The 23,631-nt window shown below is 36.6% G+C and overlaps 1 protein-coding gene across 3 annotated transcripts in view; it reads left to right on the top strand.

The window, feature by feature from the left end:
* The window catches only part of TXK (TXK tyrosine kinase), a 60,845-nt gene that overhangs the window by 27,484 nt on the left and 9,730 nt on the right, over positions 1–23,631 (top strand). For all 3 annotated transcript variants that reach the window (XM_070372362.1, XM_070372363.1, XM_005904585.2), the window contains 5 exons: positions 3,589–3,643; positions 12,260–12,339; positions 13,261–13,388; positions 16,937–17,011; positions 20,188–20,359. In XM_070372362.1, the coding sequence (XP_070228463.1) occupies positions 3,589–3,643; positions 12,260–12,339; positions 13,261–13,388; positions 16,937–17,011; positions 20,188–20,359 (510 nt within the window). The remainder of the gene's footprint in view (positions 1–3,588; positions 3,644–12,259; positions 12,340–13,260; positions 13,389–16,936; positions 17,012–20,187; positions 20,360–23,631) is intronic.

The raw sequence follows: 23,631 nt of genomic DNA, 5'->3' as shown, positions 1-23,631 counted from the left end.
TCTGACATCTCTGGGGAACCTTTATACAGAGAAATGTTTATGGCTACTTTGGTTTGAAATTAATATCCAAATTATCAACATTACAATGAAAAAACTTTGTTTTCAGTAAGCCTTCAAATTGAACTTTAAAATCTTGATATACTATTTATAAATCTAAAAAACAAGAACAATTACCTAAATGTATACTCGACATAAAAATATCCTTAAACAATCCATCCTACTTACAAACTCAGTTAATTAAGTTTCCTGAAACATTTAACTTGCATTAATAAACTGAATAAATTCAGTTTTCTTTATAAAGGACATGCCTGACCCGTCAAATTTGCAATTGTAATAGTCCCTTGTACGTCCTTACATGATCCTGGAAATGTAATAAATTAAACATAAATGTTTAATTAAACATAATGTGAATTGAGTTATTTTAACCATGTGAATATCATTTTAAAAATTAGTTATTCTCAAACTTCAAATATCAAGTTGAAGTGTGAAGTGAAAGTCACTCAGTTGTGTCCAACTCTTTACAGTCCACGGAATTCTCTAGGCCAGAATACTGGAGTGGGTAGCCTTTCCCTTACTCTGGAGGATCTTCCCATCCCAGGGATCAAACCCAGGTCTCAGGGAAGCCCAAGAATACTGGAGTGGGTAGCCTATCCCTTTTCCAGCAGATCTTTCCCACCCAGGAATTGAACTGGTGTCTCCTGCATTGCAGAGGGATTCTTTATCAACTGAGCTATCAGAGGCTTCCCTTGTGGCTCAGCTGGTAAACAAGTTGAAGATTAGTTATAAATCTTCAAGCAAAGACAAAAAATCTGATATGCCAGATTCTCTTAAAATTTTTGATACTTTAAGTAGCAGACATTGATTATCCTGAGCTATGAATGTGACTTACCTCATTTTCTCTACACTAAATGCTTAAATCTTCTCAGGGTCAGAAAGTCACCAAGTGAAGCAAATTAACCTTCTCAGATCTAATAGGGTTTCCAGGTCTAAAACTCAAAGCCACAATACTGTTCTTTATTGATTAGACATCTAAGACTGGCGCATGGGAGGCTTACATATAAGTTCCATATGTGATGGTTGTAGTCAACCACAGTTAGATGTAGTAGATTTTAAAAAATGTATTAATAGAATCCCCACCCCAATCCTGTGTATTGGGGGTTCTACTGACATCATTCAATGTTAGTTTTATAATCAGTATTGTCTCAGTAAAGAAGTTGCAGCCTTACCTATTTGAAATAAAACAAAACAAAAAACTCTTCTACCTTTTATCATCTGACTTAAATAGTTGAAATTCTGAAATACCATGCCTCAACCTCCTCTAAATTACATTTATCCTTTTTCTGCCTTTTACTTATCATTATCATAATGCAGATGGAATTCTGCCTTATTTTAATTGATCTTAAATTCATCATATACTTCTATCTGGTTCTTTTGTTACTTTTTTGAAGTCATTCTGAGAATGACTTCCACACGGATGGATTTTTAATTTATATTTAATCACAATATATTTTATTTATCACTATAATAAATAAATACAAAGCAACAAAATTAATACCAACATGACAGCAGGTAAAGAAACATTATTTAGAAAAAAATCAGTTTATGTTAATTCCTCCCTTTTTGAGTGTCATTATGCAGTCTTCTCTTTTCACAACTTCAGTCTCTTTCAGTGAGCTATAATCATTAGTCTCTTTTTAGACCCATATTTCATAACTTAGCCAGTATGGGGGCCTGTTTAAACTGGTCCCCTTGAATTTAACTCTGCCTCATTTATTTTGAAAGAATTTCTTCTTTCTACAACAAGAGGTCTCAGACTCATCTTGAAATTCCCTCCCACAATAAGAATATTCATTAACAAGTATTGAATGATAGGCACAGTTTAAATTCACAGTTACTCTTGTTCCCATTAGCAATAGGTAGTTATATGACTTTGACTAGAATCATCTGTAATCATCTCCTGTTCTCTGTGGTTCATCTTTTTAAAAGACCATTTTCAATTGAAGCGCATTAATATTTTAAAAACCTGGCCATGCTAGTTAGTGGCAGCTTTCTACTATAGAAAGTAGAAAGACTTCCCCTAACCTCTACTATAGAAGGTTAGGGGAAGTCCACATGAGGAGATAGGTTCCATTGTCCCAGGCAGGTATGAGTCTTATTCAGCCACCACTGGACTCCCTCACTTGACTTAATGCCTGGTTATACACACACCCTTTCTTCCGCTGTCCACAAAAATAGTATTTCTGGTAATATTAGATTAACCTCTTTTTAAAATCTTGTTTTGAAATGAAAGTGTTTCCATTTTTCTTTTCCTCTCCATTGTTCTATTGTCACTTCCTCTCTCTTTCCTGTACAACATTTGCTTACTGCTTAGGTGCTGTCACATCAAACCATTTGTTTATTTTTTTTTTAATAAAATTTTTATTAAAGATTTTTTATGTGGACCATTTAAAAAGAAATCTTTACTGAATTTGTTACAATATTGCTTCTGTTTTGTTTTTGGTCTTTTGTCCCTGAGGTATGTGAGATCTTAGCTCCCAGATCAAGGATCAAACCCACACACCCCTTGTATTGGAAGATGAAGTTTTAACCACTGAACTTCCAGGGAGGTCCCAAAACCATATGTTTAAATTACAGTGTTCATTAATTATGATTACTGTGTGAACGTCTGATATTTTAAGGTCATTTAATGACGTGTTTCATGCAGAGACAACAGGAAGGCTGGAGGCAGAAAAGGGCTTGGTGAATTTCAGCCAGGAAAGAAATCCAATGTGATGGAAGTTTAGTGAGTGAGGGCAGAATGAGGAGAATATGAGGCCCAGGAGGGTGTGGGTGGGGTGATTAGTATACTGGTTGTTCCATTTACTCTAGTAAATTACTGAGTTTACTACAAGGTGACATACTTTGGAGCTTCCCAGGTGGCTCTGTGGTAAAGAATTCACCTGCCAATGCAGGAGATGTGAGTCAACCCCTGACTGGGGAAGATCCCTGGGAGAAGGAAATGTCAACCCACTCCAGTATTCTTGCCTGGGAAATCCCAAGGACGGAGTAGTCTGGTGAGCTATGGGGTTGCAAAAGAGTTGGACATGACTTAGCAACTAAACAGCAACAACAACATATTTAGGAGAATCAGATGAGTCAGTATGAGTTTTAAGTTTGGAAAGGTAACAGCACATGTAAAAGCATGCAAATAAGATATTCCTGAGGGGAAAGAAATGTGTATGTTTTAGTTGGGTTTAACCAAAGCTCAGGAAAGTGTTTATCGAAGATGATGGCTTTTTAACCACACACATTTCATGGAAATTTTCAGGAAGTTAAACCATTCAAAATTAAGTGTGTTAAACCAAGTGTGTTTCAGAAAGTTGAATTGAAATATGGTAGAAAAATGAGATACTGGCTTGCAATTAATATAACTGTGTTAAAAAATCAATTGATATATTATTATAGTACATGATTGTTTATGTGAATTAATCAGTCCATTTATAAAATTAGTTCTGGAGTGTGTTTTTTAAAATAAAGGAAATGGAACAGGTATTTTTCTGGAAATAAATGATATATAACACTTAAAAATTATTTTTATTGCTTTTACAGGTGGTACCATAGGAATATTACTAGAAATCAGGCAGAACGTCTTTTGAGACAAGAGGTAATTTATTCATGAGTCATTTTGTGGATAGTTTCAAAATTTCTGAGAGAGGTGAATTATAAATACTCAGCTAAAAATGTTTTATTACTTCCTGATTTTTTTTTTAGTTCTAAAATATTATTACAACTTCACTGCTACTACATTTTGTATTAAAATAGATTAATTTATATCAAATCATGTTTTCCATTGATTTTCACCACAATTTCACATATCTTTCTCCTGAAATGATTTCATCTCTAACATACCAAAACTGCTTCATTCACTCCAAAGTGCATTCTGCCAGAAGGGTCTCTTTGAATTGCCTGTATACATTTGCATCAATGTCAGTCCAATAGATTCTCTGTCCTCCTGAGCTTAGCTTAGACTCGTAAAAAGCACAGATACAGAAAAATACATGCAGCTGCACTTTCATTCTTTGGGAACAAAAGGAAGAGTGGAGCAGCCAAAATATCAAACTTAGATCAAAACTGCTCATTTAGGTCAAAACAAAACAAAACTGAGTGTAGTTTAAATTTCCAACTGACGGTAAGTATCAGCTGTGGGTAAATGCATAGTCAAAACTAGAAAGTAGCTGAGAAGTATGCATGTCATTATGACCTGATGTTGGATGTTGAGGAAATCTAGTAATATGAGTGAGAAAAAAATCAGTTCTGTAACTCAAAACTCAGTGCCAGTAATGACCTATGACACAGGGAAGATGCAGTTAGTATTTGGGGGATAGGCTGAGTACGAGGAACACAGACCTCTCAGGGGCTGGTGGGGATGGAGGTTGGAGGTCTGGCCCGGTCTCATTGGCTACAAGGAAAGGGAACATGACAGCAAATGTGATATCTGCCTGGCATGGTGACATTATATATTGGTTCAGAACGGACAAGGAAGATGTAGTGATAAGCAGACAGAACTGAAGAAAGGAAGTGGACAATTCGGTCCACAGAAAGCAAGCTTGTCACAGGCAATATGGCCCGAATCACTGGGCTGGGCGGGTTCTACATGAGGTTCTGCATCTGAGAGGAAGCCAGAACAGGGTGAGAATCTGACCTCCCTACCAAGAGTAGAATGGGGCATTTTGTAGCAAAACCTCCATACCCACAACCCAGATATCACAAATAGTAGCACTGATCATAACATTCTTTAATAAAATAAGACATTACAGAAACTGTTGAGGCCCACCCTCTCCCTTATCTTTTTGGTCCTCACTTCTCAGAGGCAACCACAATAGAGGAGCATGTTCCCATTTTGTCCATGGGTTTATACTTTTATCACATGTATGTGTATAAACAACCTATAGTGCTATTTTATGTGTTTTAATATTTGATGTCAAGGAGAGCACATATATGTTGATTTTTTAACCAAACATTGTATTTTCCTTTTAATTCATAGGCATATAGGATCAACACATACCTTCAAGTATTGTGTACTATTTCATTATGATTATATAAAAATGTATCAATTTTACTATAGATAAACATTCTAATCATTTCTAATTTTTTTGCTCTTACAAACAGTGCTGCAAAGAACATCCTTGTGCATGTCATCTTTTATACAAGGGCAAGGGGTTCTTTGAATTACACTCCAAAATGGAATCATCTGGTCAGAGGATATGTGCAGATTTAACATTACTAGATACTGTGTATTCAAATCAGGATTCAGTACTTAGACCAATTTATACTCTTACAGGGAGTGAAAAAGCTGATTTCCTACATGGGCTTTTCTCATGGCTCAGATGGTAAGGGATCTGAGATTCGATCCCTGGGTTGGGAAGATCCCCTGGAGGAAGGCATGGCAACTTATTCCAGTATTCTTGCCTGGAAAATCTCATGGGCAGAGGAGCCTGGCAGGCTACAATCCATGGGGTTGCAAAGAGTCAGATACGACTGAGTGATTAACACTCACTCATATTCTTACTAACAGTGGGTAGTTTCACATTTTTCCCCCAATTCATTGAGTGAAAAATTCTGTATTTTAAAATGTACATTTCTTTGGTAAACAGTTCAATTGAAGTAACTTTCCATTTGTCTTTGACCAGTTGTCCTACTTCTGCTGTTACATGCCTGTTAATATCCTTTGCTCATTTTTCTATAATGTGTTTGGTTTTTTTTATACTGATCAATATGTATTGTACTTAAGAAATATATTCCTAATACCAATCTTTCGGCATTATGTGTTACAATGATATTTTTTGGATTTCTGGCTTTCTGTAAACTTTAGACTATTGTATACAAAAATTTTTAAATGTTAATGTCAAATCCCTCAATATTTTCCTTTATGATATCTGCTTTTTGTTTTTATTTAAGAGATTCCTCTCTTTTCCGAGGTAATAAAGGAATTTTATATTTTTCATTAAATGTTTTAAAGATGTGCTTTCACATTTAGGTCTTTAATCTGTCTGAAGAATGTATGTATGATGTTTTAAATACACACATATTTTTCCTATATATCTTAAAATATTTGTGTAATTTACATATTTTCCAATTTTTATTTTTAAAATTATGCCTGGCTTAAATTTCATTTGGTTATGAGTCATTTAAAATATATATTGCTAGTTTGGCTATCCTCAATTTAGCATTTTTCCTGTTAAGTTCAAAGTGAGCCCGGCTTCTAATTTTCTGTTCTCTTTGTCTGGTTTTGGTATAAATGTTATCCTAGCATCATAAAATGAGTTGGAATGTGGGGTTTTTAATCTCTTTTTCTAGTCTCTGAAATTGTTTATATCAGATAGATGTTATTTGAAGGTTAGTTAAAGTTTCATAAAATAGTCTGGCAAAGACCACATCTACCCTTTTAAGAAAGAGAAAAAAATACATAACTCCCTTCTTCACTTTGACCACTTTGAGTAAGTAAATGGAAGTTTTGAAGAAACCATTTGCTGTACACTCATCATGGATTATAATTAAGCTCTCGTTTTGACTAGCCTGTTGACCATACCGTGAGTTTTTGTACATTCCAGTTACATAGATGTTCCCTTGAGATTTTGGTGAAATTTAAGGGAGGCAGAAATCTGCATTTGCAGTAAAAAAATGATTGGTCTGTTTTTCATAGTTAAGGGGCATGTGGCTATTTTCATACTAATTTTGATATCATATGCATTCTTTTCATGATTTTATTCTGCCACTATAAACATATCAACAAAAAAGTTGTTTCCAAACTGCAGTTTTTAAAACCTGGGCTTTATTAATAGTAGCAATTTTGAATATGTAAGGTTAGAAGCTGCAATAATCAAGCACTAGGTGGCACCCAGTTATCTTAACATTGGAGATATTGATACAGTTGTCAATTTTTTAAACTTACTTATTTTTAAAAGTTTTATTAGAGGATAGTTGCTTTACAATGTTGTGTTAGTTTCTGCTGTACAGCAAAGTACATTTTACTGTTTTAAACAATGAAGGTTTCTCTGGCTAGTCTCCCTTTTTAAGAAACTTTCTGAAAATATATGTTTTGTCTGTATGAACTTCAGAATTACTTTGCCTTGTTTAAGAAACCTTCCTGTTGTTTGCATTAAATTTAAAGATTAATTTAGGGAAAATTATTTGTGCATTACAAATCAGTGTGGTTTGGGGACCAGTTTGTTCCAGGACGTATATATTAGTTATTCACATAGAAAAAAATCAAAATTAGACCCAAGCCTCAAGCAAAAATTGATATTAGATGGATGAAAAACCTAATTAGAAAAAGCAAATGCTTTTGTATTTTTCAGGAGAATTTAAAGGTTTTCTTCATTTAACTTTTGCACATGTATTTTTAAAATTATATTAAAATAATTTATCTTTTTGTTTCTATTATAAATGGGCATATCTTTTTATTTTTACTTTTGAAATCTCTTGATTTCTATGAATTAATTTTGTAACTGATGACTTTGATGAATTCAAAATTTTTTTTTTTTTTATAGATAAGAAGTGGATTTATTTAGAGAGAGACACACTCCACAGAGAGAGTATGGGCCATCACAGAAGGCGAGTGTGGCTCAAATATTTTTTTGTAGTAGTTTTTCAGTTGATGCTCTTAGGTTTAGGTATGTAATCTTAGCAGTAGCAAACAGATTATTTCAACCCTCTTTTACAATTTTAATTCAGGGTTCTAATTTCTGCCTCATTTAATGGCACTGGCTAGTTTCTCAGAACAGTTTTAAATACCGCTGCTGACAGTGGCCATTTCTTTTTTCCTAATTTTAGTTAGAATGATTTCCACATAAAGCACGATGCTTGACTTGGGACCAAAGTAAATAAGGGCTATTGTGTTAATATACATATATTCCCATTTTATAAAGAATAAAAAAACCTTGATAATAGAAATTGAAATTAAGTGCTTCTTCAACATCTATGGAAATTTTCGTGCGATTTTTCTTCTCAGATCTATTACATGTTGAATCATATTAATACAATTCTTAATGTTACATTACTTTTACATTCTTATATGTAATCCCTCTTGGTTATGGTGTATTATTCTTTTGTTGTGCTGCTGGATTCGGTTTGTTAGTATTTAGTTAGGGTTTTTCGGAGAAGGCGATGGCACCCCACTCCAGTACTCTTGCCTGGAAAATCCCATGGATGGAGGAGCCTGGTAGGCTGTAGTCCATGGGGTCGCTAAGACTCGGACACGACTGAGCGACTTCACTTTCACTTTTCACTTTCCTGAATTGGAGAAGGAAATGGCAACCCACTCCAGTGTTCTTGCCTGGAGAATCCCAGGGACAGGGGAGCTTGGTGGGCTTCTGAAGTCTATGGGGTCGCACAGAGTCGGGCACGACTGAAGCGATGCAGCGGCAGCAGCAGCAGCAGTTAGGGTTTTTGCTTTGATACGAGTGAAGACTGGTTGGTAGTTTTCCCTTTTGTGCACAATCTTTGCTATGTTATGGTATGGATATTGAGCCTACTTTGTATGATCTGGAAGATTTTTTCTTTTCATAAGCTCTGGAATTATTTAATTGATCTATCTACCTTTTTTTAAAGATTTAGTAACATCACAGTGCAATGTAGTGCTTTTTAATGTTGAAGCCCTTATAAAACCTTATCTGCTTTTCAATTTATTAGGTCCATTAGATTTCTAGCTTTTCTGGAATCAATTTTAACAAATTTTATGTTTTTCTAGCTAATTATCCATTTTATTCAAGTTTTCAAATATATTACATAGAGCCAAGAAGATCCTTTAATTTTTTTCTGAATCCTTGTGACATTTTTAATAGATTTCCTCCACTATTTATTAATTAGGTTAACTAGTAGGTTAACTAGTAGGTTACCTATTTTATGGTTTTCCCCTAGACAGCCAGACTTTGAATGTAATTACTATCTATATTATACTTTTGTTTTTGTAATTTGTTATTTTCTGATTTTGCCTTTATTCTTTTCTTCTGCTTTACCTGAGTTTATTTTATAATTCTTAACCTACTTGAGTTGGATATGTTTATTTTGTATTCTTCTCATTTATTGATATAATAAGACTGTGAATTTATTTCTGAGTATTGCGTGAACTATATAGCAGAGGTCCTAATAAGTAGTGTGTCCGTATTCTAGATTTTTTCATTTGTACTTGAATCTCCTTTTTTATTGAAACACGGTTGACTTACAATATTGTATTAGTTTCAGGTGTACTACATAGTGATTTGATATTTGCATGCATTATGAAATGATCACTGTAAATCTAGTCACCATCTGTCCCCATACCGGAGAAGGCAATATCAACCCACTCCAGTACTCTTGCCTGGAAAATCCCATGGACGGAGGAGCCTGGTAGGCTGCAGTCCATGGGGACGTGAAGAGTCGGACCCGACTGAATGACTTCCCTTTCACTTTTCACCTCATGCGTTGGAGAAGGAAATGGCAACTGACTCCAGTGTTCTTGCCTGGAGAATCCCAGGGATGGCGTAGCCTCGTGGGCTGCCGTCTCTGAGGTTGCACAGAGTTGGACACGACTGAAGCGACTTAGCAGCAGCAGCAGCAGTCCCCATACAAAATTACTACAATATTATTGACCACATTCTTATGTTGTATATTACATCCCTGTGGCTTATTTATTTTCTAACAGGAGGTTTGTAATTCAATCCCCTTCACCTAGTTCATGCTCCCTACCACCGCCTCCCATTGGGCAACCACCCATTTGTTCTCTGTATCTATGAGTCTGTTTTTGTTTTGTTTGCTTTGCTTTTTAGATTACACATATAGGTGAGATCATATGGTATATGTCCTTCTTGTTGTCTGGTTTATTTCACTTAGCATAATACCCTCTAGGTCTGTCCATATTGTCACAAATGGCAAGATTTCATTATTTTTTATGGCTAAGTAATATTCCATTGTATATATATATACCACATCTTCTTTAGCCATTCATCTATCCATGAATACTTAGGTTGCTTCCATATCTTGACTATTGTAAATAATGCTGCTATGAACATATATCTTTTCAAATTAATGTTTTTGTTTTCTTTGGGTGAATACCCAGAAGTAGAATTGCTGGACCATGTGGTAGTTCTATTTGAGGAATCTTCATGCTATTTTCCATAGTGGCTGTACCAATTTGTAATCCCACAGAGTACACAAGGGTTCTCTTTTCTCCACATCCTTGGCAACACTTGTCTCTTTGATGACAGCCTTTCTAACAGGTGTGAGGTGATATCTCAAGGTGGTTTTGATTTGCATTTCCCTGATAATTAGTGGTGTTGAGCATCTTTTCACAGGTCTGTTTGCCATCTATATGCCTTCTTTGGAAAAATGTCTTTTCAGGTCCTCAGCCCATTTTTAAACAGAATTGTTTGTTTTTTAATGTTGAGTTGTATGAGTTCTTTGTATATTTTAGGTACTAACCCCTGATCAGATATATCTTTTGTAAATATCTATTCCCATTCAGTAAGCTGCCTTTTCATTTTGTTGATCATTTCTTTCACTATGTAGAAGCTTTTTAGTTTAATGTTGTCTTGTTCATTTTTGCTTGTTTCCTTTGCTTTGTTTCCATTTTTCCTTGTCTTCCTTTTGAGAAGACAAATCCAAAAAACATGTAGATAAGACCAACGTCAGAGAGCATACTGCCCATGTTCTTTCCTAGGACTTTGATGGTTTCAGGTCTTACATTTAAGTCTTTAATCCACTTTGAGTTTATTTTGGTACATTGTGGGAGAAAGTAGGCCAGTTTGATTCCTTTGCACATGGCTGTCCAGTTTTCCCATTGCAGTTTATTGAAAAGGCTGTCTTTCTCCCATTGTGTATTCTTGCCCTTTTTTTGTCACAGATTATTTGACCATATAAGCATGGGTTTATTTCTGGGCTCTTTACTGTACCACTGGTTAAAAAGCCTTGTCTCTTGGTAAGCATCTGGAAGGAGGAGACAATGTATTATGTTCCTCTTGAGGGGTCACATCATGCTGTTAGGGTTGTGCAGTTCTCACCAGTACTTCATAAACGTAAATGTTCATGAGTTTGACAAGATCTGAGATATTTTCCTCTGCATGAATGTAAGCAAACTTAATAGAGGTAAAGATTTATTTAGAAAATAATATCAAACAAACCAAACCAAGCAGTCCAAGCTTCAAGTTTATTTAAAAGCAGTTTCAAAGAATGTCAAAAGTGTTAGTTGCTAAGTCCTGCCTGACTCTTTGCGACCCCATGAACCATAGCCTGCCAGACTCCTCTGTCCTTGGGATTTTCCAGGCAAGAATACTGGAATGGGTTGCCATTCCCTTCTCCAGGGAATCTTCCTGACCCAGGGATCAAACCCAGGTCTCTCACATTGCAGGCAGATTCTTTACCATCTGAGCCACCAGGGAAGCCCAAAGAATGTCATTGGGGATCCAATTGATAATGAAAACATCAAACTTACTACAATATTCTCCCCTCTTGCCATGTCTCCCTCTGTGTCTCCTATGTCCCTGCATGCATGCATGCTAAGTCATTTCACTTGTATACAACTCTGCAACCCCATGGACTGTAGCCCACCAGGCTCCTTTGTCCATAGGGTTCTCCAGGCAAGAATATTGGCGTGGGTTGCCACGCCCTTCTCCAGAGGATCTTCCTGACCCAGGGATCGAATCTGCATCTCTTGTGTCTCCTGCATCGGCAGGCGGGTTCTTTACCAGTAGTGCCACCTGGGAAGCCTGTATCCTTAGAGCAAACAAAATGGTTCTCCTTGCTCTTCCCTCAAGACTTCTCCAAGTCTATTCTCTTTCCATCTGCATCATGAACTGGTCTTTTTTCCCCATTCCTCAGCTTCCCAGATGTATTTCTCCCTGCCTCCCTCACCCCCACTTGCCATATTGTTTCTTTTCCTGTAAAGAAAAATCCTGTCCATCTGTCTCAGAGTTCTTCTTATTCATCAGCTCTTTTATCTATTACTTAATCAGTATATAAAAATAACTAAATGGTGGGGTACAAGGTTGTCAAATGAAGTATTAGAAAAAATCATGAGCGAAGTTTTAAAATGCTCGCACATTGCAGATTCTTATCCCAATTTTATTTTATTTTATAGGTATGACATCTAAATCTGTAAGAATTTAAAAGATAAGATTGTGTGTACTTATAAAAACAGTATCATCCTTCTATAGTAAGTCAGTATAGCTTTAGTTTTCATTATGGAGATATTTGTCTTTCTTCCAAATAAGGAATAAACATGTACAATGAATGAATTGTTTTGCAGTCTAAAGAAGGTGCATTTATTGTCAGAGATTCAAGACATTTGGGATCCTACACCATTTCTGTGTTTATAAGAGATAAGAGGTAAGCAATTGTGATTTTGGTCACTTTAGAAATAACAGTCACTGGGATAGTCATTGTTAAGGAGACACCATCGCATAGAGAATGGAAGTGAGAGCCTAACATAGAAAATTGCTGGCCTGGATGTTGGGACAACTAATTGGTTCCAATTTTATCCCCTAAGAAGCTCTGTGTGTGATATTAAATATAAGTTACTTACACTCTCTCGTCTCCTTTTCTCAAGTATCAGGTAAGGAGATTTGATTAGTTGTAGCACACACTGCTGATGCTTTCCTCATATCCCTTGTTTAACCCCAGGGTTTACCTACAGAGAGCTCTCTTGTCTGCAGAAAGCTTCCTGTTTCTTTCTTCCTGAGAATGTTCTTTGCCTACGGGTTCTCGTGGTGGGCTAGAAGTGACTAAGAACATTGTAGGAGTGACCCTCCATCCATGTGAAATAAGGGATAAATTCCTCAGCTTCTTTGCACTTTAGTGGGACAACTCCGAGGTGTGTTCCACATTTCTCTCATGGCTTCCTAAAGGGTTTAAGTCCCACTTGCCCATAACAAACCTGCTCATCAAGACACCCTATGCTGGTTTTCCTCTTTTCTTTGTCTCACATCTCTCACAGTGCATTTGTTTACTCATTGGACTGATACCTGATTCAGTAGATACTTATAAGTGTCCATTACGAGCTGTACGTTTTTGAACACTAGACGTTACCTAGACATCTTTGGCTGAAGTTATATTTGAATCTAAGACCCTAATACCATAGCTGTGGAACTTTCCTAGCAATGGTGAGCCACCTGTTTATTGTAATCCTATCTACTTTTCAGTGTGTAGTGAGGATACAAGGTTTTAAAGTCGAGTCCTGTTGCTTAATGATTGACTTGGTTCCAAAGTGATCTTTTGCTTGTTTACGAACTCACATTTTATTGGTTGTAGAGATATGGAGGCTACCATCAAGCATTATCAAATTAAAAGGAATGACTCAGGACAGTGGTATGTGGCTGAAAGACACCTGTTTCAATCAATCCCCGAGTTGATCTGGTATCACCAGCACAATGCAGCTGGTAAGTTGGAAAATTCAGGCTGGGAAACTTGGGGAGCCAGGCCCCAGGCAGGTTATGTGTCTTTGGTCAGACATTTAACAGGAGCAAATGTCCCCGTAGAAATGTTTAAGAGCTTGAAATACAACCTGTCTTCTGAGAAGTTCTCCTCCTCAGGAGAGGTGGAAATGTTTTTTTGTTTTTCTAGTCAGAGGGGCAAGAGGTAGGTTGATTTTCCACATTTCTGCCAGTTTAGAAGAAAGATACATGACAAAGATTCAAAAGGCCATTTAGTCACTACACGTTTGTTCTTGAAATTTACATGGCGCTAAATGTAATAAAATTTCAAATGTCTTAAAGAATCATGCTTTTTTTCCTTTGCCCCTATAAATTTGCTCTCTAGACAGTTACAGTAGAAAATTACCCTTAAATGTCTCATTCTCTGTATTTCCTGTTTGGAGAGCAGGCATAGTCTTTCACAGTTATAATCTGACTTAAGTATACCATATCAGAGTCATATTTAACCCCCTCCTCTTGCTGTTATTTGCAATAATGGCTACTTTTGCAAACCTATCATCTGTGGAAAGATGTAAGATTCCAGAAAGTTCCATCACAATTACAATCGCAGCTCTGACCTTCAGCCCTCATTCAGTCTATCCTGGACTACTCTGAGTCCAAGGGGAATCTCTTTACCTCAACATTATAGAATTGGGAACCCAGTGCAACTTTCATACTGTTTTGATTTCTTGATGCGCAGTACTTTTTAAGATTTTTCTCATGAAAAGTTGTGTTGACAAAAAGATTCCCTTTTGGAAAGCAGTCAATTTTCCATTACACTGGTTTTTTATATCAGGAATAAATCCATGGAAATTTTATGCACTCATGGGCTGAGTCCACCTGGATATTCCTGGTGGTCACTGGGCATTTGGTTAGAGAGGAAGTGGCAACGTGTTTGAGTGAGGCCAGTGAGGACGTATCTGTGGCCAGAGATGGAAACCCTTAGAATCAGATCAGGTCTGAGTTTTCTTCTTCACACTCTTCTTTCCTCTTCCTTCAAAGAAGAAATTTAAGAAACTGAGTGTTTGTGGTGGTGAGGTTAAAAAAAGTACTGAGGCAGATCAGGATGTGCTAACCTAAAAAGATGTTAGTGAAAAATTGTTTCATAAAGGAAAAAAAAAAGTGCAAAACAGTATATTTATAGCCTCACTTTTGTAGAGTAATACACATTCACACAGACATGTGTGCCTAGGAAAATTCTGTTAAAGTTTAGATAATAATTTTTAAACTAATAAGATGATAACAGACTATAAACTGTTAATGTTTACCTCTGCGGAAGGAGACTGAGGGTAAGGAAAATTTTATTTTCTGCTTTGTAGATTGCCCTAGGGATTTTTAAATTACAATATACATATATAAATTATTCTTACAGTGTGTGAAATACCATACAGATAATTTTTAAAATTAAAGTTAGATCAAACAATAATAAGATGAAAGATAGGAGTTGAAAACTAATAACTATGGCTGTTGTTAGAGAGAAAAGAAAGTAGAAAAGAGATAAGACAAAGAGGAAGAAAAATGATAAGAGGAAAGGCACAGGATCCAGAAACAACTAGTATTTATTGAAGACTTACTTTGGGGCAGACCCTATTTATGTCTATTTATTTATTTAATCCTCAGAGAAATCCGATGAGGTTGATACTGTTGACATCTCCATCTCACAGGTGAGGAAACTCAGGCGTAAGTTGTGCTCAAGGTCACACCATTAATAGGTATTTGAGCCAAGATTTGAAACCACAGAAATCTATGAAACCACTGGAGTCATTCAACCCACTGGTTCCACAGTCTGTGTTTAATGCCTGCTGTCTTTTCCAGAAAGAAGTAAATTAGATTTTTGGAGAGACCATTTTAGAAGAGGCTTGAAACCCATGACTAGCCCATCTACTTTTTGACTTCTGGTCATTTTAGCTCATAACAATCCATTTCCTTACCAGAAGTAAGGACAGTGCAAAGAGAGTGACAGACTTTTTTTGTTTCTATCAGAGAGATACACTGTCACTAAACTATTGGTTCATTTCAGTTCAGTTCAGTCGCTCAGTTGTGTCTGACTCTTTGCGACCCCATGAATCGCAGCACGCCAGGCCTCCCTGTCCATCACCAACTCCCGGAGTTCACTCAGACTCACGTCCATCGAGTCAGTGATGCCATCCAGCCATCTCATCCTCTGTCGTCCCCTTCTCCTCCTGCCCCCAATCCCTCCCAGCATCAGAGTCTTTTCCAATGAGTCAACTCTTCGCATGAGGTGGCCAAAGTACTGGAGTTTCCGCTTTAGCATCATTCCTTCCAAAGAAATCCCAGGGCTGATCTCCTTCAGAATGGACTGGTTGGATCTCTTTGCAGTCCAAGGGACTCTCAAGAGTCTTCTCCAACACCACAGTTCAAAAGCATCAATTCTTCGGCGCTCAGCTTTCTTCACAGTCCAACTCTCACATCCATACATGACCACAGGAAAAACCATAGCCTTGACTAGACGGACCTTTGTTGAAACTGTTGGTAGTAATTCACAAAATAAAAATATTTGCAAACAAAAACTTTGAATTCAGAGGGAAGTGTTAGGGTGTTAAAGCAATTCCTCTTGTGTTTTTTATTTGGATTATGTGTTATGGAGTCCCAACTCAATGAGGGCTCTAACTCCAACTAGGTCTTCAGAGTCACTAGTAGGCATGTGCTTTCTTCTGTTCAAATTTCTACCATTCTCCTCAAAACCCTCTTTCCAGTATTACCCACTGCCCATCAGCAAATTGCCTCTCTACTTCACTAAGAAAATTGAAGTCTAAGAGGTATAAGCTATGTATAAAATAAGCTACAAGGATATATTGTACAACATAGAGAGTTACAGCCAATATTTTATGACTATAAATGCAGTATAACCTTGGAAAATTGTGAAACACCTTATTGTACAGCTGTGACTTATATAATATTGTGCAGCTGTGACTTATATAATATTGTGGATCAACTATATTCTGTTTTAAAAAATTAAAAGAACATCAAAGTCACCAAACATGAGCTATCTCAATCTCATCCTTTTGCTTGCCATGCTCTTACCCTCATCTCACTCCCTCCAGCATACAGCATATTTTTCTATAGTGAAATCTTGGAAATAATTTTAAGGTCGATTTATAGTCATTGATGTACATCGATTATATGTTGAGTGTAAGAAGCTTATAGCAAAACATTTCCATTTCCATGAAACATACAGATGTGTATATATGTTCAAATATAGAGATTTTTGCAAAGATGGTCACAAAAATGATAACAAAGTATCTCTGGATACTAAGATTTTGTAAGGGACCTTTTCATTTTTGTATTTTCTTGGCTTCTTTAACTTGTGTTCAATGAGCATATACTATATTATGAAAAGTCTTTTTCAAATAGGAAAAATAACCAAACAGACTAGCTGTAGAATACTTTCTCTGGCTGATCTGTTTAGGGAATGGTTCCATCTTCTGGTATATTTGGCTTTTTCTCTTGTACCAGGAACTAGAATTGAAATGCTGGTTTCTCTTTCTCCCCAGGACTCATGTCCCGTCTCCGTTACCCAGTTGGTCTGATGGGCAGTTGTTTGCCGGCCACAGCTGGTTTTAGTTATGGTAAAGTATGCATGTGTGCTCAAGTAAAAATCAAACCAGTAAAGAGTCTACCCCAAGTTTTCTCTATGTTCTTTAAATTCTCAGCTCTTTTGAGATGTCTGTCTTGAAAAATGTTTTCTCCTCAACGTTTAAATTTCCTTTCTGAGATTTAAATGCATCTCATAAGGGCATTTAAACTTTGGGGGGAAATATTTCACTTTTCCTTCAAATTTCATTACACATTATTTGGAACCTGTTTGATAAATTCCAATTCTTTTTATCTGAATGATTGGGTTGTTGCTCTCTGGTTATGTGGGTGACTGGTAAATGACTTCTTCCCAATGGGATCTACTAAAATAAACTGCTTAATCTGTCCTTTTCACCTTTTCAAATAGAACTTGGGTGAAGTTTGAACTATTTTCTAGTGAATGTGGTAGTTATGAATCTATAAGAATAAATAAGAGCCAAAGAATCTTTCTTTCTAATTTGGTGATATTTTATTTCCTTAAATTTATCTCACTATGGGGACTAAGAATATGCTTAAAAAAAAAACAACAAAACACAATTATTGTGTAGCAGGTACCCAGGACTCAGTCTCTGAATTGGGATGGAAAAGTGATTCCAGAGTGTTATGTGTGCTTAGATCATTTCTCTGCTGCTAAGTCACTTCAGTCGTTGTCGACTCTGTGTGACCCCATAGACGGCAGCCCACCAAGCTCCCTCGTCCCTGGGATTCTCCAGGCAAGAACATTGGAGTGGGTTGCCATTTCCTTCCGCAATGCATGCAAGTGAAAAGTGAAAGTGAAGTCGCTCAGTCGTGTCCAACTCTCAGCGGCCCCATGGACTGTAGCCTAGCAGGCTCCTCCATCCATGGGATTTTCCAGGCAAGAGTACTGGAGTGGGGTGCCATTGCTACCCCATAAATACTACATGTTTAAAAATTCTATCATTAGCAATTTATCTAAGTTAAATATGGTCCTCATTCATTAAAAAAATAAACTTTTCAATATTTAAATATTCTTAACAGTATATAGTTCATAGATCTAGAGTCTGATTAATTTTGTCTAATTTTGATTACTTTATATAAACAAAATTCAACACCGTGCATCCATGTCTGGCTTCTTTCTCCAACGGGTCCATGAGTGGATTCACTCGTGGTGTCGACTGTGGTTGGTTCATCTGTGTGGCGCTGCACTGCTGTTTTGTGACTATACTGCAATGGGCTTGCCCATTTTTCTTTATATAGCCATTTGGGTTGAACCAGTTTTTGGCTTTTCTAAATAATATTATTGTGAACATTCTTGTATGTCTTTTGATAAAGTTTAATCACATTTATGGCCAGACAATGTTGGATGTATACTTAGAAGTAGATTTGCTGGGTCATAGAGTATGCACACACTCAGATTTAGTCAGTTTTCCAAAGAGCTTATCCCAAATTATATTTCAATCAATGACATATGTGAGTTTCAGCTGTTCCACATCTTTGTCCTTGCCAGTGTTTCGTATTCTTGTGGTTTTGTTTGTTCTGGCTTGGTTTTTGTTCATACCTCACTCCAGTACTCTTGCCTGGAAAATCCCATGGACGGAGGAGCCTGGTAGGCTGCAGTCCATGGGGTCGCTAAGAGTCAGACAAGACTCAGCGACTTCACTTTCACTTTTCACTTTCCTGAATTGGAGAAGGAAATGGCAACCCACTCCAGTGTTCTTGCCTGGAGAATCCCAGGGACGGGGGAGCCTGGTGGGTTGCCGTCTATGGGGTCACACAGAGTCAGACACGACTGACGAGACTTAGCAGTGTATGTGTGCATATCTCATTTTGGTTTAAATATGCAATTTCCCTGATCAACTTTTCATAGGTTCAGTTGCCATTTTGGGTATTCTCTTTTGTGAGAGAAAACTCTATTGAAGTTTTTATTTAACACTTAACCATAGGATTATATGCCTTTTCCTAATTGATTTATTCTTATTTTGAAAAGGAAGTCTTAGGTTGGTTATGTATTTTAAGAAATATCTTTCCCCAGTCTGTGGCTTACTTTTTCATTTTCTTAATGGGCTATATTTGATAAATAAGATTTTATGAAGTATAATTTATTAATATTTTCTTCTATGGTTATATTCTGTTGAATAAATCTATGCCAATCCCAAGGTCATGACTATATTCTCCTATGTTACTTTAAAAACACACCTACTATTGGAAAGGAGAGTACCTTGCAAAGCCAGATACAAGGGTCCATTAGTCCTTATAATTCTTTTTTGGGGGGAGTAGAGGAGAATGTGCTTCACAGCTTGTGAGATCTTAGTTCCCTGACCAGAAATTGAACCTGGGCACTGAACAGTGAAAGCATAAAGTCCTAACCACTGGAGAGCCAGGGAATTCCCTTCAATTCTTTTAAATGCATTATCTTAAAGTTCCAGCAGATGGTGGCATTGCTATATAAAAGGGGATACTAAAAAGTTAAGATTTGATTCTGAGTTCTCCAAAGCATTATTTTAAAAATAGTCCCCCCCACCCCACCACTGATTTGCTTCTATAGGATGAGACATATTCAGTAATGTAATTCTCATTTCAAATGTACACTTAGATATAGGTTAGAATCTTAATATTGAAAATATTTATTAGATGAATTGATTAGGCTTTTTGCAAAAGAGAAAGGGCAAAAAAGCCCTTTGGAGTGGGAGTGGCAGAGGAACAGTAAAAGAAACTGGGATGGGGGTGGGGGGAGCCCAGGTTTTATCTACCTCATAAGTTTACTTATCAGAACAAAAACAGTGTGGGGATGTACATATTTAGGACCACATCTGGTTTTGGCAGGTTTAGTTTAGAAAGACACAGAACTGTGTTTCCTTCTGGATCTCTCGGGAAGGAAAAAGCCTGTTTTGATAAGCCATAATTTCTCTCCAAGTAAGTGAGATTTGTATCTTTGTTTGCTTTTATTTATTTAAAATAATGTGTTTATATGGCACGACTCAACATATAAAATTCCTTTAGAACTTATTGCATTTAAACTTGAATTCTGGAATTACACTTTTAAGCCACAATGATAGTATTAAAAATGGTAACAGGTCCTTACTACTCATTTATAAATGTTTTCGACCTCTCTGAAAAATAAAATAGGTCGAGATAATTCCTAGATCTTTTCTAGCTCTAAAATTTAACATTTTTCCTTACTTGTAACATGGATATTTTACTTTTCCAGAAAAGTGGGAGATAGATCCATCTGAGTTGGCTTTTGTGAAGCAGATTGGAAGTGGTCAGTTTGGGGTGGTCTATTTAGGCCAATGGCGAGCACATGTCCAGGTAGCTATCAAGGCCATCAACGAAGGCTTCATGTCTGAAGAGGATTTCATTGAAGAGGCTAAAGTGATGATGTAAGTATACACAAAACCCAGACAAGTAGGCACAACATCCGGGTGTCATGGAAAATACATGGATTTTGGAGTCAGTCACAAGTGGATTTGTGTCACAACTCTGCCCAAGCTAGTTGTGGGACCTGGGCAAATTATTTGACTTCTATGTGGCTTGAGTTATTTCATTTTTCTAAGCTTCAATTTCCTCACCTGTAAAATCTCACCTAGAATCTCTATCAGAAAGAAGGAATTAGAATTTAAATCCGTCTTCTGAGATGTTTAAATATAATTTGAGCAATTTAAACTTTGGGAAAAATATTTCACTTTTATTTCAAATCTCATTATACATTTTTAGGAACCCTTTCGATAAAGCAGGTGGAAGATGATGGTGAAAGGGGTGATAGCAGAGATGGAGAGACGAGAAAAGTTTCAGGATACATTTTTGAGATAAAATTATCAGGACTTGCTGATAAATTAGATGTAACAAATCACTTAAGGAGACTGCGGGACCAAAAAGTGAAAACCAAGGTCTTGGGTGCACTGTTAGGCAGAGAATGGCACCATTTACTGAAATGGGAGAGACTGGCTGAGGAATAGTTTTAGAGGAAAAATGAGTAATTCTGCTTTGGACATGTTGAATTTGAGAGACCTATTGGGTAGCCAAGTATGACCAAGGGTCAAGTGCATAATGAGTCTAGAGTTCAGGAGAGAGGTCAGCCTGGTCACCACAGATGACATTAAAAACTCTGAAACTTGATCTGATCACATGGGAAAAAAGAACAATTAGAAGAAAAGAAGACTACAGAGTTTGAAAATATTTAAGTAACAAATTTACATAAATATGACATGTTTGTTCTACAATGAATCATATGCATTTTTCTAAGATGAGAAAGGAATGTGTATTAATGCGTCCTAAGTTATAGCAAACAATGTTCTTTTTCTGTTTGCATCTTTCTGTGCCCTTGAAAAATATTTGTTCTATTTGTTAGACTGAACTATACAAGTGAAGGTTTATTTATTTGTTCTTGCCTTATTTCTGATAAATGTTATTTCTTTTTTTCTGATAAACTTTTGCTAGTGATCTTACTGAGCAAATACAGTGTAATGTTCTAATTCTCAAATGCTTACATGTGAGTATCAATTTGGCAGCTTTCTCGTGGAAAATTAGTTTTACATTTCAAGAATTACCTTCCTGCCATTATTTTGCACGCATGTAAGCTGCATCCCCTAAGTGAAAATACACTTCATGAATTAGAAAGGTAAATCAGACAAAATCTACACATATAATATGTACATGTGTGTGCTCAGTTGCTCAGTTGTGTCCGACTCCTGTGATCCCATAGAATGTAGTCTGCCAGGCTCCTCTATCCATGGAATTTCCCAGGCAAGAATAACTGCAGTGTGTTGCCATTTCCTACTCCAGGGAATCTTCCCAGAGATGGAACCCGTCTCTTGTGTCTCCTGCACTGGCAGGCAGATTCTTTACCACTAGTGCCACCATATAATACATATATCTACAAATTAAAATCATGTAGAGCTGCTTGAATAGCTTTCTCCCCTACTAACTGGAGTGTTTCTGTTTGCTCATTATATGGGAATGTATCAATCACTCATACATGTTGTTTTAATATAATTAATCTCCCTGATGCATTGATCTTGTGTTATCTTTATGAATGGAAAGAAGTAACATTTCAAGGTACTTTTGACTAACAAAATGTTAGTTTATTATACACCTCCTAAAATTACAAACATTAATTTGAATATTCTATTCCATATTCAAGTTGGCATAAAAGGGCTTTAGGGACTAAATATTACAGTACAAAAGAAACAATAAACTTTTGAGAAATAGATGACTAAAAAGTTTTTTTCTTTTTTTAAACTTTTTATTTTATATTAGACCATAGCCGATTAATAATGTTGTGGTAGTTTCAGGTGACCAGCAAAGGGACTTAGTCATATATTTACATGTATCCATTCTCCCTCAAACTCCCCTCCAATCCAGGTTGCCACATAACATTGAGGAGAGTTATCTGTGCTATACAGTAGGTCCTTGTTGGTTATCCATTTTAGATATAGCAGTGTGTACGTGTGGATCTAAACTCCCTAACTATCCCTTCTCCGCATCTTTCCCAGCTGGTAACCAAAAGTTCATTCTCTAAGTCTGTGAATCTGTTTCTGTTTTGTAAATAAGTTCATTTGTATCATTTCATTTCTTTAAACAAGATTTTTTTAAATGTATTTTATTTTTGGCTATGCGGGTCATTGTTGCTGCACGGGCTTTTCTCTAGTAACGGTGAGCCTGGGCTGCTCTCTAGCTGTGGTGTGCATGCTTTTCATTGCAGTGGCATCTCCTGTGCGGAGCACAGGCTCTAGGGCATGTAGGCTTCAGTAGTTGTGGCTCCCAGACAAAGGCACAATAGCTGTGGCGCACAGGCTTAGTTGCTCCATGGCATGTGGGATCTTCCCAGATCAGGGATCAAACCTGTGTCTCTTGCATTTGCAGGTGGATTCTTTACCACTGAGCCACCAGGGAAGCCCCTCATATGTATCATTTCTTAAAAACTTTATTTTAGTGTATTTTAGTAGGTAATATTCAAGAACACGGTATGTGTGTGTGAAAAGAGAAAAAGAGAGGAGAGAAAAGTTCAAGCAGCTGAGCACGAATGTTTTAATTCTCTAAAGTGAAATTTTCTTTAAGTTATCCAACAGTTCAAAGCTCATTTCTATGAGGTGTCACAGCCATCACCCTTTTAAGAGACATAAAAGTATGATATGGGTGTGTCTGTGTGTATGTGTGTGATTACTAAATACATAGAAGAGTTTCATGTCAGTAAATGTTTTTCAGTCTTCAACTTAATCTAAAAATTTCCTTTAAATGCATTTATTAGTTATAATTCAATTTTCTAAAATTTCTCAATTTATAAAAATTCACATCAATTGCTCTTTCTTCCCTCTGTCTGTCCTGAATTTTTTGTCTAGACAGCTGTGATTGGGGAGGTTGAAACTCAAGGACCAGGAACTGGGCAAGGGGTAGCAGTAAAGAGGAAACAAAGGCTTACAAAATGGAAAAAAGAAAAACAGAATATGGGGCATGGACTATCCTGTATGTATCACAACTTAGGAAGTAGTACCGCATGACCTCTTGACCCCACTCTTTTAGCACATAAAGTGGAAAAGAAACTGTCCTACTTGCTCTGTGGTTGGGTTAGTTTCAATCATAGCTTGATGATGAACATCATGTGGAAATGGTAAATATCACCAGTTGAGTTCAAACACTTGAAAACACAAATTTG

Source organism: Bos mutus, chromosome 6, assembly GCF_027580195.1.
Source record: "Bos mutus isolate GX-2022 chromosome 6, NWIPB_WYAK_1.1, whole genome shotgun sequence".
Classification (NCBI taxonomy): Eukaryota; Metazoa; Chordata; class Mammalia; order Artiodactyla; family Bovidae; genus Bos; species Bos mutus.
The sequence above is the reverse complement of the archived record's forward strand: the minus strand, read 5'-3'. Positions and strand labels throughout refer to the sequence as shown.